This window comes from Grampus griseus (genome assembly GCF_964374135.1).
Source record: "Grampus griseus genome assembly, chromosome: 2".
NCBI classification, from domain to species: Eukaryota; Metazoa; Chordata; class Mammalia; order Artiodactyla; family Delphinidae; genus Grampus; species Grampus griseus.
This window is the reverse complement of record NC_139018.1, coordinates 48,406,606-48,421,804: the sequence shown is the minus strand read 5'-3', so window position 1 is coordinate 48,421,804 and position 15,199 is coordinate 48,406,606. Positions and strand designations below refer to the sequence as shown.

General features: G+C 45.9%; 1 protein-coding gene across 2 annotated transcripts in view; it reads right to left on the bottom strand.

Annotated features, from left to right (window-relative positions):
• NID2 (nidogen 2) overlaps nt 1–15,199 on the bottom strand; it is a 79,371-nt gene that overhangs the window by 53,349 nt on the left and 10,823 nt on the right. For both annotated transcript variants that reach the window (XM_082649700.1, XM_082649701.1), the window contains exon 4: nt 8,199–8,911. In XM_082649700.1, the coding sequence (XP_082505826.1) occupies nt 8,199–8,911 (713 nt within the window). The remainder of the gene's footprint in view (nt 1–8,198; nt 8,912–15,199) is intronic.

Here is a 15,199-nt window from a genome sequence, read left to right as displayed (position 1 = left end):
ACGCACAGGCTCAGCAGCCATGGCTCACGGGCCCAGCCGCTCTGTGGCATGTGGGATCTTCCCGGACCGGGGCACGAACCCGCATCCCCGGCATCGGCAGGCGGACTCTCAACAACTGCGCCACCAGGGAAGCCCCCATGAACACTTTTTAAAACAGGAAAGTGACACAAAACTCAAGGCAGGAAAACAGAATGGATAATAAAGAAGATTATAAGAGGTTGCTGTGAGAAAATGATGTATCATTATCTATACCATTGGTTTAATAAGGGGGGGAAATTCCAGTCTGAGTAAAAAATAAATGAATGTAACTTGTCAAAATCTTGGGGTTTTCCAGCTCTGAAAAGTCACAAGTATTAAGAAGCAGCCCCTGGAGGGACTGGCACAGTTGTGAGTGTGTTCATGGCATCGGCTGCCATCAGGACTCTCCCTCCAGAACACAAGGGAAGCAGGGGCAGCAGAGGGTCCCAAGTTCTGACGTCCAACAGCAGCCTGACTCAGGTGGCTCTGCAGAAACCACAGAAATGCACCGTGTGTTTCCTCCTCTCCAAAATCAGGATGACACCCCTTCTCACACCTCATTGCCAGAAATCACATTATTTCTTGGTACTCCTGAGCACCAAGGTAAAAAGACAACCTGATGCAGGACTAAAAGGTAGTCATTTTCAGGAAATTCAGGTAAAAATAAAATCACATTAACACTGTTCTGCCCTCAAATTAAAGAAATGATGGGTTTGTATTATGTTCCGTCTATTTGTTGTTTTGTGAAGATCCCTCTTCTAAGAGAGGATTATGAAACAGGGAGAGATGAACTGGAGGAAGACTACAGATGTGTTGAGTTGGGTTAATTGAACTAAAATACTAGGAGGAGGCATGGCTTTTCTATGGGTAAAAAGAGAGGCTCAGCAGTGCAGCCAGCAACTTACAAATGCAACTGTGATAAAGTTTATAAGTTCATGGACACGCAGACCACACGTTTCTAACAAAAAATAAGTTAGGGCCCCATGAAAGGCTATTATGAGACTGAAACTATACTTACGATGGGTTAAATTAACTATTGGTAAGCTGGCTTGGGGATCTTTTTCAAGTGTGTGTGTGTGTGTGTGTGTGTGTGTGTGTAGAGCTGCATGCCCAGTATGGGACTTACTGAGCCAAGAACACAAGCTCAGCCTTCCAGCCCACGCCAGTCACACCGGGGAAAGATGGGTGCGCTCCTAGACAGAGGAACACCGGGACCCCTTTTCCGTGCCTGCCTTCACATGCAGACGTGCACGTGTAACACTGACAATGTCAGCTTAGATGAAAGGTAAATGCCTGTTACAATTTTCTTTCATTCTTTCAGTAATTCAAACAAATACTTATCGAGCACTCCCTATGGGCCCGGCACTGGACTAGGAATTAGGGATACAGCTGAGAACAAAAGAGACAAAAACTCCTGTCTTGGAGCTTACATTCCCCCCTCTAGGCAGCAGTCAACAGACAGGTCAATTATTCAGTACGGCGGATGCTGTCAAGAACTGTGCAGAAGCTTAAAGTAAAAGAACAAGAGGGCTGGAGACAGAAGTGACTTTGCTTCTTTTAAATGACACAGCCACGGAGCGCCTGGGGAGAGGATGAGCTTTGGGCAGAGGCCTGGAAGAGGAGAGGATGAGTGAGGGTAAGAGCTCCCGTCAGGCTGGCGGGGCACGTGGGAGGGACGGGGCAGGGAGACGGGAGAAGGCAGGAGAGGTAATCCTGGCCAGTTCTCACCCGTCGGGCCTCACAGGTCAAGGGAAGGATTTGGGCTTTAGTCTGAGTGAGGGGGGGGGACGCTGCTGGGGAGCAGAAGAGTGCCACGGTCTGACTTACAGGAACCTCAGGAATGAGCCGGTGCCTTGATAGTAGGAGGTCCTGGTGGAGAGGATGAGAAGAGACCAAATCTGGAGTTGTTTGAAGGTGGAGCTGCCGGGGTTTGCTGATGAATTGGATGGAGGGAGAGAAGGAGTCGGGGGAGGGTAGAGAGAGGGAAGGAGAGCAGGGTGGGGAGGACAAGCGGAGAAAGAGAGGGGTCCACGGGGATGTTCATTTCCTGGCGTGGGAACTGGAAGGCTGGGAGTGCCATTTACGGGAGCAGGTCTGTGGCAGCTCAGCTCCCGCGATGCCTTTGAGGCATCTGGGAAGCTTCAGCCCGCCCCTGACACGGTCTTATACCCTCAGCACGGCACTACTCAACCATTCAGAGGGACAGCTGCGTTCCTCCCTAGGGATTCTGGGAACCACTGCATCAGAATCACCTGGGATGCCAGTTAAAAATGCAAATTCCCAGGGCACACCTTAGACCTACCAATTCAGACTCTCGATAGGCGGATCCCACGAGTCTGTACCTTAGCCACTCCTGGGGTGACTCTTACGTCCAGTGAGGAAAATGTTCAGGATATTTGCAAACTTTCCATTTCTGAGCCAGAGAATGCTGATTAATGTAGTGAATGAATTTAATCTGACCAATTAGCTCCTGGGGGTGGCTGGGATTTCAGGGAATGCTCTAGCATTCATTCCTGGCCTGGCTGAGAAGTGGAACGCTGTGCTTATGGCCCACTTAGGCCAAACCCCCAAGCGGGGCACGTGAAGATCCTTAGTGGACGGAACCGGGAGCCCAGGAGCCATCTCCCTTCCCTGAGGAAGGGGGAGAACAGGACCTAGAAATGTGACCCCACGTGTGGCTCTCTAACCAGGGAAGAAAAGCCAGGCGTCTGGCCAACGTGACTTCTCAAATTTCTATGGGAACTGCAGGTGGATTCAAAGATGCTGAATTCCGTGAAGGTGGAGGAATCAGTGTCTAAATCCCAGCTGGATGAGATGTGCAGTGAGCAGATGCAAAAACAAAGTGGCACTTTTTCTTTTTCTGTGGTCGTTTCTATGCCTCTGTACCTCACAGCTTTGAATGTGTTTTCACACACTTCTTCCTATTGTGGTGAGGAGGTGGTATTCCCTCTTTACAGATGACACCAATGAGGCCCACAGAGATTATAGGATCTTCTGGCTCTAAATCCCACGCCCCTTCCATTATACCAGCAGTACTCAACTGTGATGGGCTTCAGAATCACCAGGGGACCTGGTTTAAAAAGGCAGATTCCGGGGACTTCCCTGGTGGCCCAGTGGGTAAGACTCCGCCCTCCCAATGCAGGGAGCTTGGGCTCCATCCGCACTCAGGGAACTCGATCCCACATGCGTGCCGCAGCTGAAAAAAGATCCCGCCTACCACAACTGAAGATCCCGTGTGCCCCAACTAAGACCCGGCGCAGCCTAAATAAATAAATATTTTAAAGACAAATAAAAAGGCAGATTCTGGGTCAGAAGGTGGAGGAAGGGTGTGGAATCAGCATTTTAAACCAGGGCCACGGGAGAAATAGCCACAAGTGGATTAGAGCCAAACTTTGAGAAATATAGTTTGCATTCCACAGATTCCTCTCTCCTGAATTTTACCCACTGGGGCAGGCTGTCTTCCAGACCCTCCGGGGACCCACGCTCTGCCTCGCAGCTCCTGTCGCAGAGAGTCGAAAACGATAGGGACAAGTCGGCTGGCAGCTCGGGCCCAGCAGGAGGGCAGAGGCCGGCCAGGTTTGAATGAGCTCAGCTTGCAGCAGCTTTGTTAACTGAAGTTAGACTGTTGCTAAAGGAAACTTCACGTGAGAATTTTAAAAATCTCATTTCTTTTTCCCAGTTAATGCTTTTCACTCTTCTCCTATCCTTAAACAGAAAGAAAAATGGGGTAGGGTTATGGGGCTATGTAAGGGAAAAGAAGCAAAGGTGCTGCCAGGGTACTTGAGACTTGTCCTAATTGGGAGTTTTCCACACAAATGGAAAACTCCTCTGCACTTGTTCTGACCCATCCTTCAGTCTTCATTTCTCCAGAAACACTTAAGCGCTCGTCTTCCGCCCTGGCCCGGCCACGTGGAAGGCCAGCAGGCTCCACGGAGCAGACCGGGTTCATCATGCAAAGGGGGACGGAGGGCTTCCTGCGCGGGGCTGCCCCTGGCAGCTGAGCTGTCTTTTACTTTTAACAGCTCTTCCTGCCACCTCAAGAAAAAGGACCTACATTTTCACTGCAGGACAGATTTTTCTTAGGTTTCCCACCTCACAGAATGATAGACAAATAAGAAAAACCACATCCAACTGTATAATGAAAAACAGTGGTATGCTTTTCCCTCCAGTTTTCGTCTGTTTTGGGGGTATGTGTGTGGTACATAGTGAAGCTCGTTGGGCAAACAGTTATTAGGACCCTGTTTTTCTGTGGGGGGAGGGTTACATCCACCATCGTGAGACTAGCAGGCTCTCCCGTGCAGGTGTCTTCACAGGTATGGGGGTCCTCTTGTTCACAGTCCCTCAGCAACCTGGGGGTGCACCTGGGAGAGGGGCTTTTGTGCCTGGAAGGCTGGCCTGGGCAGCAGAGCCTGCTCGAATTCATCCCAGGGTAGAAGCTGCTTGAGCACCACATTCCTGAGGCCTCTCCCAAGGCCAGAAGTAGAGCTGGACCAGAAGCTACAGGGAAATCCCTGTTCACACCCTGGGCCTGCCCTGCGTGAATGCCGTCTAAGCAGAATCAACAGGATCCCACGGTGGAGTGAGAACACATGAGGCCTCTGAAAGCCAGGTGTCCCTCCCCCTTTCTAATTCATCATGCAGACTGAGGTCAGATTAAGCTTCCCATTGCACCCCCTGGGCAGGTTTAAAAATCTCTACGACCCCTGTGAATCAAGCTTGTCCTGCTGCCCAAAACACCGGCAGTCTCTGGCCCTAGGCATCTGGAGCCTTAGTGGCAGCTGCCTCTCACATCCCCCGCCCCCAACTCCCTCCCTCCCTCCCTCCCTCTCCATTTCCACCTCACCACCTCCACTCCTGTCACTCCTCTGTCCAGAATATGCCCCCGTTTCTCCCTCTCTAAACTGAGACTCCGACCCCGCGGCCTGGCTCGAGCCCCCCTCCTCCATGAAGACTTCCCTGATGGCACCGCAGGTGAATCTGCCCTGCGCTGTGCTACCTGGCAGCTTGCTCTAATCTTCCATGGCTTCGCCGCAGTACTGGTCTGCCTCTTACGCAGAAAAATCACTCCGTATTTTCAGTCTTCAATTTCCTTCTCTGTACTGTGAGAAGGATAATAGTATCTACCCCACAGGGCAATTCTGAGGATCAACTGTGCTAGTGCAATCCAAGCAAAGTTGCCTCTCAGAGTCTGAGTGGACATTTGATAAATACCAGTGAAAACTTCCACTCGTGCCCCAGTCAGAGAAGGGCACATGGTAGGTGCTCAGGTAACTTTTGGTTTGACAAGCTTCCAGAGCTGCTTGGAGAAGTAAGACCCCTGAGACAGAGAAAGCTTGTGCATCCAATTTACTGCCGGTTCTGTGGTCTATGAAAACAGAACAAAGCAAATAATACGCTCGAGGCTAGAACTAGAGTGAAATTGGGACATTCCTGCCTGGTGTGGACATGATCTTAAAAGAATCTAGATTTCTCAATAAAAAGTCTATAAAAAGAGTTCCTAAGAGGGAAAAAAAAATTTAAAGAGAAGGGAGAGATATTTGGGGGAGGGCTTTAAATTTTAATTTCTTGGTTTACCAAACTGACTACTATGAAGCTTCAAGGGGAAACTAAAATTTATTGGGCACGGTGCTTCCACGCCCAATTTTAATTCTCGCGACTCTTTGATGAGGTCTACGTTATCTCCATTTTATAGCTGAAGAAAATGAGAGTCAAACAGAGAAAATGTCTTATCCCAAACCACATGGCCGAGCTGGGAATCAAGCTCAACTCCAGCAAACACCAAAATCCACACTCCTCCACTGCATCAGTAGGAAAAGCTGGTCAAGATGGCTTGAGGCTGGACAGTTAGCAGGCGCTCTTTGATGTGAGTCTCTGCCACCCCGCCCACTGGCTTTCCCAGAGGGAGTCCACTTTTGCCTGATGGACCTCTGGGATGCCAATGTTTTGTTTGAAAAAACAAAGTTCACTGCCAAGAAAAACCAAGTAATTAACAATTGCACGGTTCTATACAGTCAGCTCCCCGGTATCTCCGCGGATTCGAGGAACGGCGGATCCTGTGCAATGTCAAGGATCTGCGGTTAGGGGAACCCGCAGGTGGGGGGGCCTGAGGATGCAGAACCGTGGATACGGAGGGCTGACTAAGGGGCTTGAGCATCCAGAGATTTTGGTATCTGCGGGGGGATCCTGGAACAAATTCCCCATGGATACCGAGTCTTCCTACAGCCTGAGGTGAAACCAGAGGTTCACCTATTTTTCCCTTTCTGCTTTCAAGTTTTCAAGCTTTCCCTGTCTGCTAATACGGTGGTTGACTTTTTTTTTCTAGTTTCAAAAACTTCTAGTTAGATTTATTTTCCTAAATGTTTCATTGTATTAACCAGCTGTTTCGAAGGCGTTTTGCCATTTCTAAGATGTCAGTGGTAGACGTCATCCAGAAGCTGATAAGTATCATAGCCATGCCCCGCGAGGGTTCTCGCTGCTGCCTCTTTTTCTCTATGGCCAGTTCCCTGGACCCCTACAGCTATTCGAGCTTATCCGGCCCCTCACAGTTCAAAGCAGGATGTGCAGCCCCTTCTTCTTAACCCTTTAACAACTCACCCCAGGGATCTGCTTTCTAATATTCCAAGCTCTTCCCAGAGCAGGAAATCACAACCCACAAATGAAAAGACCACATAGGAGCACATCTTTACCTCAAAAATCTCTTTGATCAAAGTGTCTTTGATACTGGGCTTTACATTTTGTTTAGATAGACGGCACTTATGCTGCAAATTCAGGAGACTATCAGAAGGGTGTGAAGGTTCTGAAGCCTTCCAATAAACTTCACATCTTCAACTTGAGAGAAACGTGGTCCTTAGGCACAAATTAAGGCACAAGTATTTAACAAGCCCACTCTTCATTCTCTACTACCCCACCCCCATTCCCACTGCTTTAAATCCTCTATAATTAGTAACAGCAGCCACCATTTCTTAAGATCCAACTAGTACAGACGCTGGCCTAAGAACTTCGTGATCTCTTTTAATCCTCTCGACAAATTTAGGAGAAACTGGAGGCTTGGGCGCTACATCAAGTGTCACCCGGACAGCGTGACAGGCAGGATTCAAACCTACACCAACGTTCTCCCTCTAATCATTACACGATGCTGCCTCAGTCACAAAACAGTTTCACCTCTCCTGAAAGAAGGGCTTCTTCAAGCAAATTCTTGCAGATCAGGACCACAGCAGAGCCACCTGGAAGACCCTCTGCTAGGTCAACCTGTTTTACCATAAAAAGTATGGGAAACAGAAAAGGTGAAGGAAAAAAAACAAAGGTCCTAAAGAATGCTTTCACCTCTGACCTCTCTCCTCCTGTCAGAGGTCAGATGAGCAGTCCCTGGAACAAATGGGATGAATCCGTGGCCAGTTTCCCATTCAGGTGTTTACATCCCTGACTGGGAAGAAAGAGCTGACATGACAAGTCTCGCCTTCAAAAGAAGGTGACATGGGCTCCGTGTCTGTATTAATTAACCGTCACCTCCCCTGGGCATTTCTCTGCTGGCCCCTCGCTCTGGTCAGTGAGTCATGAAATGAGGGCAAGGCTCCGGGGAGCTGACTAGCACAGCTGCACAGCCGTGAACCAGAAATGACAAGACACAGGTGGTTCGCAGTTTTCTCTCCCCAGGGGTCCCCTCGCCCACAGCCCACCGCCGTGTCTCTAAGCAAGGGGAGCACCGGGGTCATCCCATCACAGAGGAAGAAGCCGGAATGTTCATCCGAGCCAGCACAACTCGCTGCTTGAAACTAAAGCCTGAAGCCCTCCAGTACCGTAATGTGTGCGAAGCCTCAAAACGCTTCTTTACCTTTGCTGAACTTTCAAACTGAAATAACTTCATTCCACGTGAGAGCACAGCTGGCACGCGCAACCCCAGTTCTTCCCCACGGGATTCATGAGGCCCATTTTAAAAATAAATAAATAAATAAATAAAACATTAGTAATGGTCAAGAGATTCCAAACAGAATTTGCCTGCCAAGATTTCTTTGGCAAAGGAAAGATACTCCATCTCCTGAAACAATGGGTTTTAGAAATCAGTCCCAAGCCTCTTTTTGCGAAACTCTTCCTCAACTCGCTTGAGAGAAAATTCACGACTCTCTGGAAGATCAGCATTTTTTCAATGAATTCTTTAGTACCCAGGGTTCAAACCCACTTACCCTCGGTGTTGGAACTGATGTCGTCCTCCACTCCGACCACTTGCCTCCTGCGACCCAGGGGTGGAGTGTGATCCGGCCCGGGGTAATTTGGAAGAACGGCCTCTCCTCCTGGATGGGCTGGAGGAACATCCCTGTCTGCAGGCTGTGCCCGTCCATCTGGGTAGGGAGGCGGGACTTGCTGGGAAGGATCCAGTGAACCTCCAGTCTCTGGTGGAGCAGGGACTGTGGTCCCCGGCTGTTCAGAAGACTCCACTCGGCCTTTTAAATCCGGGGCATCTATCTCCCCCTGAGGTCTCCCCTCTTTGGTTTGAGGGTTCAAGGTGGCAGAGTCTGTTTCAGGCCCATCCCTAGATGTTGGACGTGGCAAAGGGGAGGCCGGGTCAGAATCCGGCGGAGGGATCCCACCTCCTAACGGCCTCGAATCAGCTTTTGAGTGGAAGGAAACATCGGCTGTGCTGTGGCCATTCGACGCTTCCTCTGGCTCAGCAGGGGAGGGGTATTCGACGTCCTCCTCATTCTCATCATAATAATCCAAGTTGTCCTCAGTGTAGTCACCCTCCAGGGCCACAGCGCGGCTGAAGGAATGTCCCAGGGGAGCCGGAGGGTGGTCTTTGGAAAGGTCTCCTCCAACTGTCGCTGGCCTGACATTATCCAATGGGGAGGTGCTGCCGATATGAAAAGCCCACACTCCAGGAATCCCCAGGTTGCTGTGTCTAAATAAAACGGAAACAGGACTTTGTCACAAAAGTGTCCATCCGCCACCTTCCCACAAAGGCGAGCGATTTATTTTAAAACTGAAGGACTATTAAGATCAGATTCAGAGTTTTCACTGGCAGGAAACCCGAATAACACCAGACTTACACGGTAACTGAAGATCATACTGGAATTTTGATGTAAACTACCTCTTATTTAACAATGGGTTTCAAAGGCCATGTGTCTACCGAAGGCCAGACCCTCAAATCAGAATTCCGCTCTACACGTTTTATCTAAATGGCTATTTGAAAACAAATAGGGAATGTGGGAATATTTTATCCTTCCTCTACTTTTATTTTTTTAAATTTATTTTGTTTTTTCAGTATGCGGGCCTCTCCCGTTGCAGAGCACAGGCTCCGGACGCGCAGGCTCAGCGGCCATGGCTCACGGGCCCAGCCTCTCCGCGGTACGTGGGATCTTCCCGGACCGGGGCACGAACCCGTGTCCCCTGCATCGGCAGGCGGACTCTCAACCACTGCACCACCAGGGAAGCCCTATCCTTCCTCTACTTTTAACAAACTCAAGAAAACATATGCTTAAACATTTTTGCCAAACCCTTAAACAATATTTTTTATGTGAGAGTTAGTTACATGCCAAGTGTTAAACATTCTTCAACACAACTTGCAAGGTAGGGGCAGTGATCGTGACCGATTTTTCAGAGGAGAAAACGGGTTTAGAGAGATGAATCGTCTTAAGGTTGCACAATTAATAACTGCCAGAGCTTGGACTTGAACTCAGCACTACCACCGAAGCCCGTGTTCTGAACATCCACATTACGTCAGAAAACTAATACACTAGTCAGGGCACATCCTAATTATCTTACTCCACATTACAGAATGTTAGAGACATTTTGCGGTTTAGTCATGTGGATTAATCAACCAACTAATTCACAGAGACTGCTGAACCCATGTCCACAAATTCAAAGGAATAGAAATGCCTAAGTCTCAAAAATGTTGAGCCAATGTAGAACAAAATTAAGGGGAAAATAAGAAAGCAAGTTAATCAAACTGCCACGGGTCACAGGTGAGAGGTATCCAGAAACATCTGGAGCCAGGGAGCTCACGCGTTTTCCTCACTAGAAAAGAACACGGCTCCATTCAGCCTTCCAGATGTCCCAGCTATCCATTACTTTAGTCAGTGATACATTCCAAAGAGGACAACCCCATACACAATTTCAAACAAATAAGAAAAAACCTGAAGGAACAAAGGGTCTGGCTGGCTTGAATACACCCATTTCTGTACTCTCTGGCATATGGCCCAAACACCAGGCTCTAAGTCTCTCATGCTGTGGGATTTCCTCAAAAGTCAGTCCATGAGAAATCAGTTAATGACTAATAAGACAACAGGAAATTCGTTGAGTCATATAAGGGCAAGAGACTTTTGCTCATTTGGGTTGGTACTCATCATATTCATGTGGATTTCTATAGCAATAATATTTTTAACACAATTCCAAGAATCAATCAATCAATCCCCACCCCCTTGCGTATTGTTGTTGTTGCCACTGCTGCTGTTGTAATTAGTTCAGGGAAACAGGAACGTAGAAAGCAAAACTGTGATCCTTTGTGCGGTATGTTATGTAGACTTGGTAGGTTCTAAGAATTAATGCCAGTGCTTTTTGGCAAGCAAGCAAGGAACCCTGAAGAAGATAAGAGAGAATTCTGAAGATCTGAGGATGTTGAGTTTATTATCACATCAGAGGTGTTGTAGCTGTGAAATTTCTTCTTGAAGTCAGAAACAGAAAACTATAAAAGTTTAAAAGAGTAGGAAAATACAAATTATGACAGATAAAAGCTAAATAAAATGATCTTCTAATTAAATATAAATCACTACCCTAGCTTTTGTCATTGGGCATGATGAGAAAGTAGCCAGTTTGAGTTTATCCTAAAATCCAAGGTCATTTGGAAAGCTTAGCGACAGAAAGAACTTAATTTATTTCCTAGAAAGGAAAACAAGGCTACAAAATGAGACGACAGTGCCTTCCTCCCTGGGTTGTTAGGAGGATTAAGTTAGAAAATCACATAAAATGTTCAGCATGGGGCCCTGCATGTAATAAGTACTTAGTAACTACTGTCTTCCAGGAGATAGAAAAGTATAATCTCAAAAAATACAAATGTGTACATTCATATTTAAATGTGCAGAAGAGTTATGACAAACACACTATGAATTATATAATTTATGACCTCTGAGCTTATAATTATGAGACAAGTTTGAGGAAGACAACAATTCCATTGTGGTTTTTTTTTTTTTTTTTTTTTTTTGCACTACGTGGGCCTCTCACTGTTGTGGCCTCTCCCGTTGCGGAGCACAGGCTCTGGATGCGCAGGCCCAGTGGCCATGGCTCACGGGCCCAGCCGCTCCGCGGCATGTGGGATCTTCCCAGACCGGGGCACGAACCCGTGTCCTCTGCATCGGCAGGTGGACTCTCAACCACTGCGCCACCAGGGAAGCCCAACAATTCCATTGACTAGGAGAATAACTTTATTTGTTAGAGATGCATACTGAAGCATTGAGGAGTGAATGGCATGCTGTGTGTCACTTACTTTAAATTACTGATGCAAAAAAGAAAAAAAATGATGAATATGGCAAAATGTCAACAGCTTGTAAATCTAGATGACTCCCTCCACTTTTCTGCATATTTTTGAAATTTTAACTAATGAATGCTGGAGAGGGTGTGGAGAAAAAGGAACCCTCCTATACTGTTGGTGGGAATGTAAATTGATAACAGCCACTATGGAAAACAGTATGGAGGTTCCTTAAAAAACTAAAAATAGAGCTACCATATGATCCTGCAATCCCACTCACTCCTGGGCATATATTCGGAGAAAACTATAATTCAAAAAGATACATGAACCCCAATGTTCATTGCAGCACTATTTACAATAGCCAAGACATGGAACCAACATAAATGTCCATTGACAGATGAACGGATAAAGAAGATGTGGTACATATATACAATGGAATACTACTCAACCATAAAAAAGAATTAAATAATGCCATTTGCAGCAACATGGATGGACCTAGAGATTATCATACTAAGTGAAGTAAGCCAGGCAGAGAAAGACAAATATCCCATGATATCACTTATATGTGGAATATAAAAACAGTGATACAAATGAACTTGTTTACAAAATAGAAACAGACCCACAGACATAGAAAACAAACTTATGGTTACCAAAGAGGAAAGGCGGGGAGGGATAAATTAGAAGTTTGAGATTAACATATACACACTACTATATATAAAATAGATAACCAATAAGGACCTACTGTATAGCACAGGGAACTATATTTAGTATCTTGTAATACCCTATAATGGCAAAGAATTCGGAAAAAAAAAAATCTGAATCACTTTGCTGTACACCTGAAACTAATACAACATTGTAAATCAACTATACTTCAATAAAACACACATACACACACACACACACACACACACACACCAGATAAATAAATAAATAAATGAATAAATGTAAAATAGAAGATTAAATTGAGGAACATTTCTATAATTTGGAGGTAGAGAACGCTTTTCTAAGAATAATACCAAGACCTGAAATCATAAAGGAAAAGGCCAATAACTTTGACAACCCTAAACTTACACCTTCTAGATCATAACTAACTTTAAAGATGAACAACTGGATAAAAATATTCACAGCATTTGAGAGCAAATATCTTTACTAGGTTTTTTTCTTATTTGTTAAAGTTCTTTGTAAACACCTCAATAGAAAATAGCAAAGAAATGGCTATTAACCATATGAAGAGGTGTTCGGTTTTATTAGTAATCAAAGAAATTACAGTGAAAATATGAACATTTTACACCTATCAGATTCACAAATACTAGAAAGATTAGAAGCTTGTAGGAAACAGACACTGTTGATCACAGCCCTCCTTACTGGTGAGAATGTAAGTTGGTGCAGGGTTTCTGAAGGGCAGTTGGTTAGCATACATTAAAATGTTACAATGCATATATCCTTTCTCAGCAATTCTACTTTCAAGAATTTATGTTTAAGACAAATGAGCATCTGAGCAATGTGTATTATTTTGTTTACTGAAACAATAACTATAAAAGGAAAAACCAGAAATAAGTTAAGTGTTCATCAATAAGTTATTGTCTTAATAATACAGGCTATATATGATGCCATGTTTTACAGCGTTCAAATAATAATATAACAGATATCTTACTGAAAGACACCCATAGACAGCAAGTGGGAAGATGCCATATGTATAACAAAAGAACCATTTTGGTTTTGAAAAAGGTTTTGCATAAACCTAAAATTCTGGAATGACTGTTAATAATGGTTATCACTTGAAGTAGTGAGAATGGGTAATTTTTACTTTTCACATTTCTCGGCGTTGTTTGTACTTTATTTTAGTTTTTTTTTTTTGTTTGTTTGTTTGTTTTTTGCGGTACGCGGGCCTCTCATTGTTGTGGCCTCTCTCGTTGCGGAGCACAGTCTCCGGACGCACAGGCTCAGCAGCCATGGCTCACGGGCCCAGCCACTCCGCGGCATGTGGGATCTTCCCGGACCAGGGCACAAACCCGTGTCCCCTGCATCGGCAGGCGGACTCTCAACCACTGTGCCACCAGGGAAGCCCTATTTTAGTTTTTATACTAAGTACAGATTCTACTAAAGAAAAATTCCTCTGACGGTCATTTTGGCCCCATATCTTCCACTTTCAATCAAGCAACTCAGAGGTTTCTATGAAGCATGAAAGACAAAGATGAGGTAGGCATGGAGGGAGGTAAATGGAAGTGGTGTATGTGTGTACGTGTGTGCGTGCGTGTGTCTGTGTGAGTTCTTAGAGGCCATTACGGCTATGGTGGGGGAACACGTCTGCTTTTTCCCTCCGGCTTTTCGGCCCTCACTGCCTCCTGTACCCTGAGGAGGTGTTAGCACTTACTCCCATGCTCTGGAACTGTTGTTTGTCTGTCGACTCTAGGAGAGTGCAGGTTGCTTGCATACAGGGCCTGGGCCTTAGACATCTTTCTCTTTCCAGCTCTTGGCCCATGGTGAGCTCTCGATAATGCCTGAGAGGCAGAGAACCTATGGCTCCAGAGTAGAAGAGGAGGGTGGAACCAGGGGAGAGAGAATAAGGAGCTAAGTTTTCTCCAGAGTCAAGACTAAAAAGGCAACCTTGGTGGAGCTCAAAAGATGTCCGACATGAGTCATGAGAAGGGGAAAGCAGGCCAGGATTCAGCATAAAATAAGTAGTTCAGAGCTCCAGACTTGTGGTTGAATTTTGGCTTTGCCACTTCATAACTTTGAGATTATAGGCAATTTAACTTCCCTAAGCTCATGTGTCACATTGAGAAAAGAGAAGAACTTTCCCCCTGGGATTCTTGTTGAGTTTTAATTAAGAGAACTTCTAGAAAGTGTGTAGCACAATGTTGGCATACAGTAAGCTCTCAATAAATGTCAGCTCTCAGTAACCCTATTTGGTTGTAGGGCCCGCTCTCTGGTCTCTGAGTAAAGCAGATGGCATGCAAAAGTGTAAGATGTTCCAATACCCAGGAATCATGTAACGAAACTTAGAGGAGTCAAGGCAGGCCAGGTAACCAAAGTATTCTCTGTCTGCCTTCTAGACCAGTATTCATGGAAGGGATAAAAGCAGAGATTTTTTTTAGAGCCTGGAAATTATTAAATATCAACAGGTGCTAACCCAGATACTGGGCACGATGTGGACGAGCAGAGTGAGTTTATGTGATGGGACTAAGGAATGTGCTTGGTCCCAGGCATTGCATGGAAAACCCTCAGGACGATTTCAGATAATGAAGCCACTGAGAAATCCTGAGACTTCCAAAAATCTACCAATCTGTTTGTTTGGTTTTCCTTTTTTTTCCCCAAATTACACTACTCTTAACTTTTAACACCTATCTGTCCAAAAGACTAACTCACAACGTCTCCAGCTGTGAAACGATTAACCTGGAAAAACCTCAACCTGGGCAGTTGTATTACTGGGTGTTTTTATGTGGTTCCAAGGGCAATGGTTTCCATAGCAAGCCTCACTGGCTGTGCTCACACACACACACACACAGAGTTCTGTTTCCAGTATCTATAGCCAATAGGGCAGGAAAAATAAAAGACTGTTTATATTTTGGTCAACGTGCTCCTCCCAGGGTCTAGCCTAGTTCCTGGTTTTGATCTGATCCCTTGCTTAGAAACCACGGAGATGATATTTAATGAGTAGGGCCACTCAAGTTTAGGTAGCTCCTAAGGGTCTTTACATTCCAACAGGAAAGGGCGTAAGCCCCA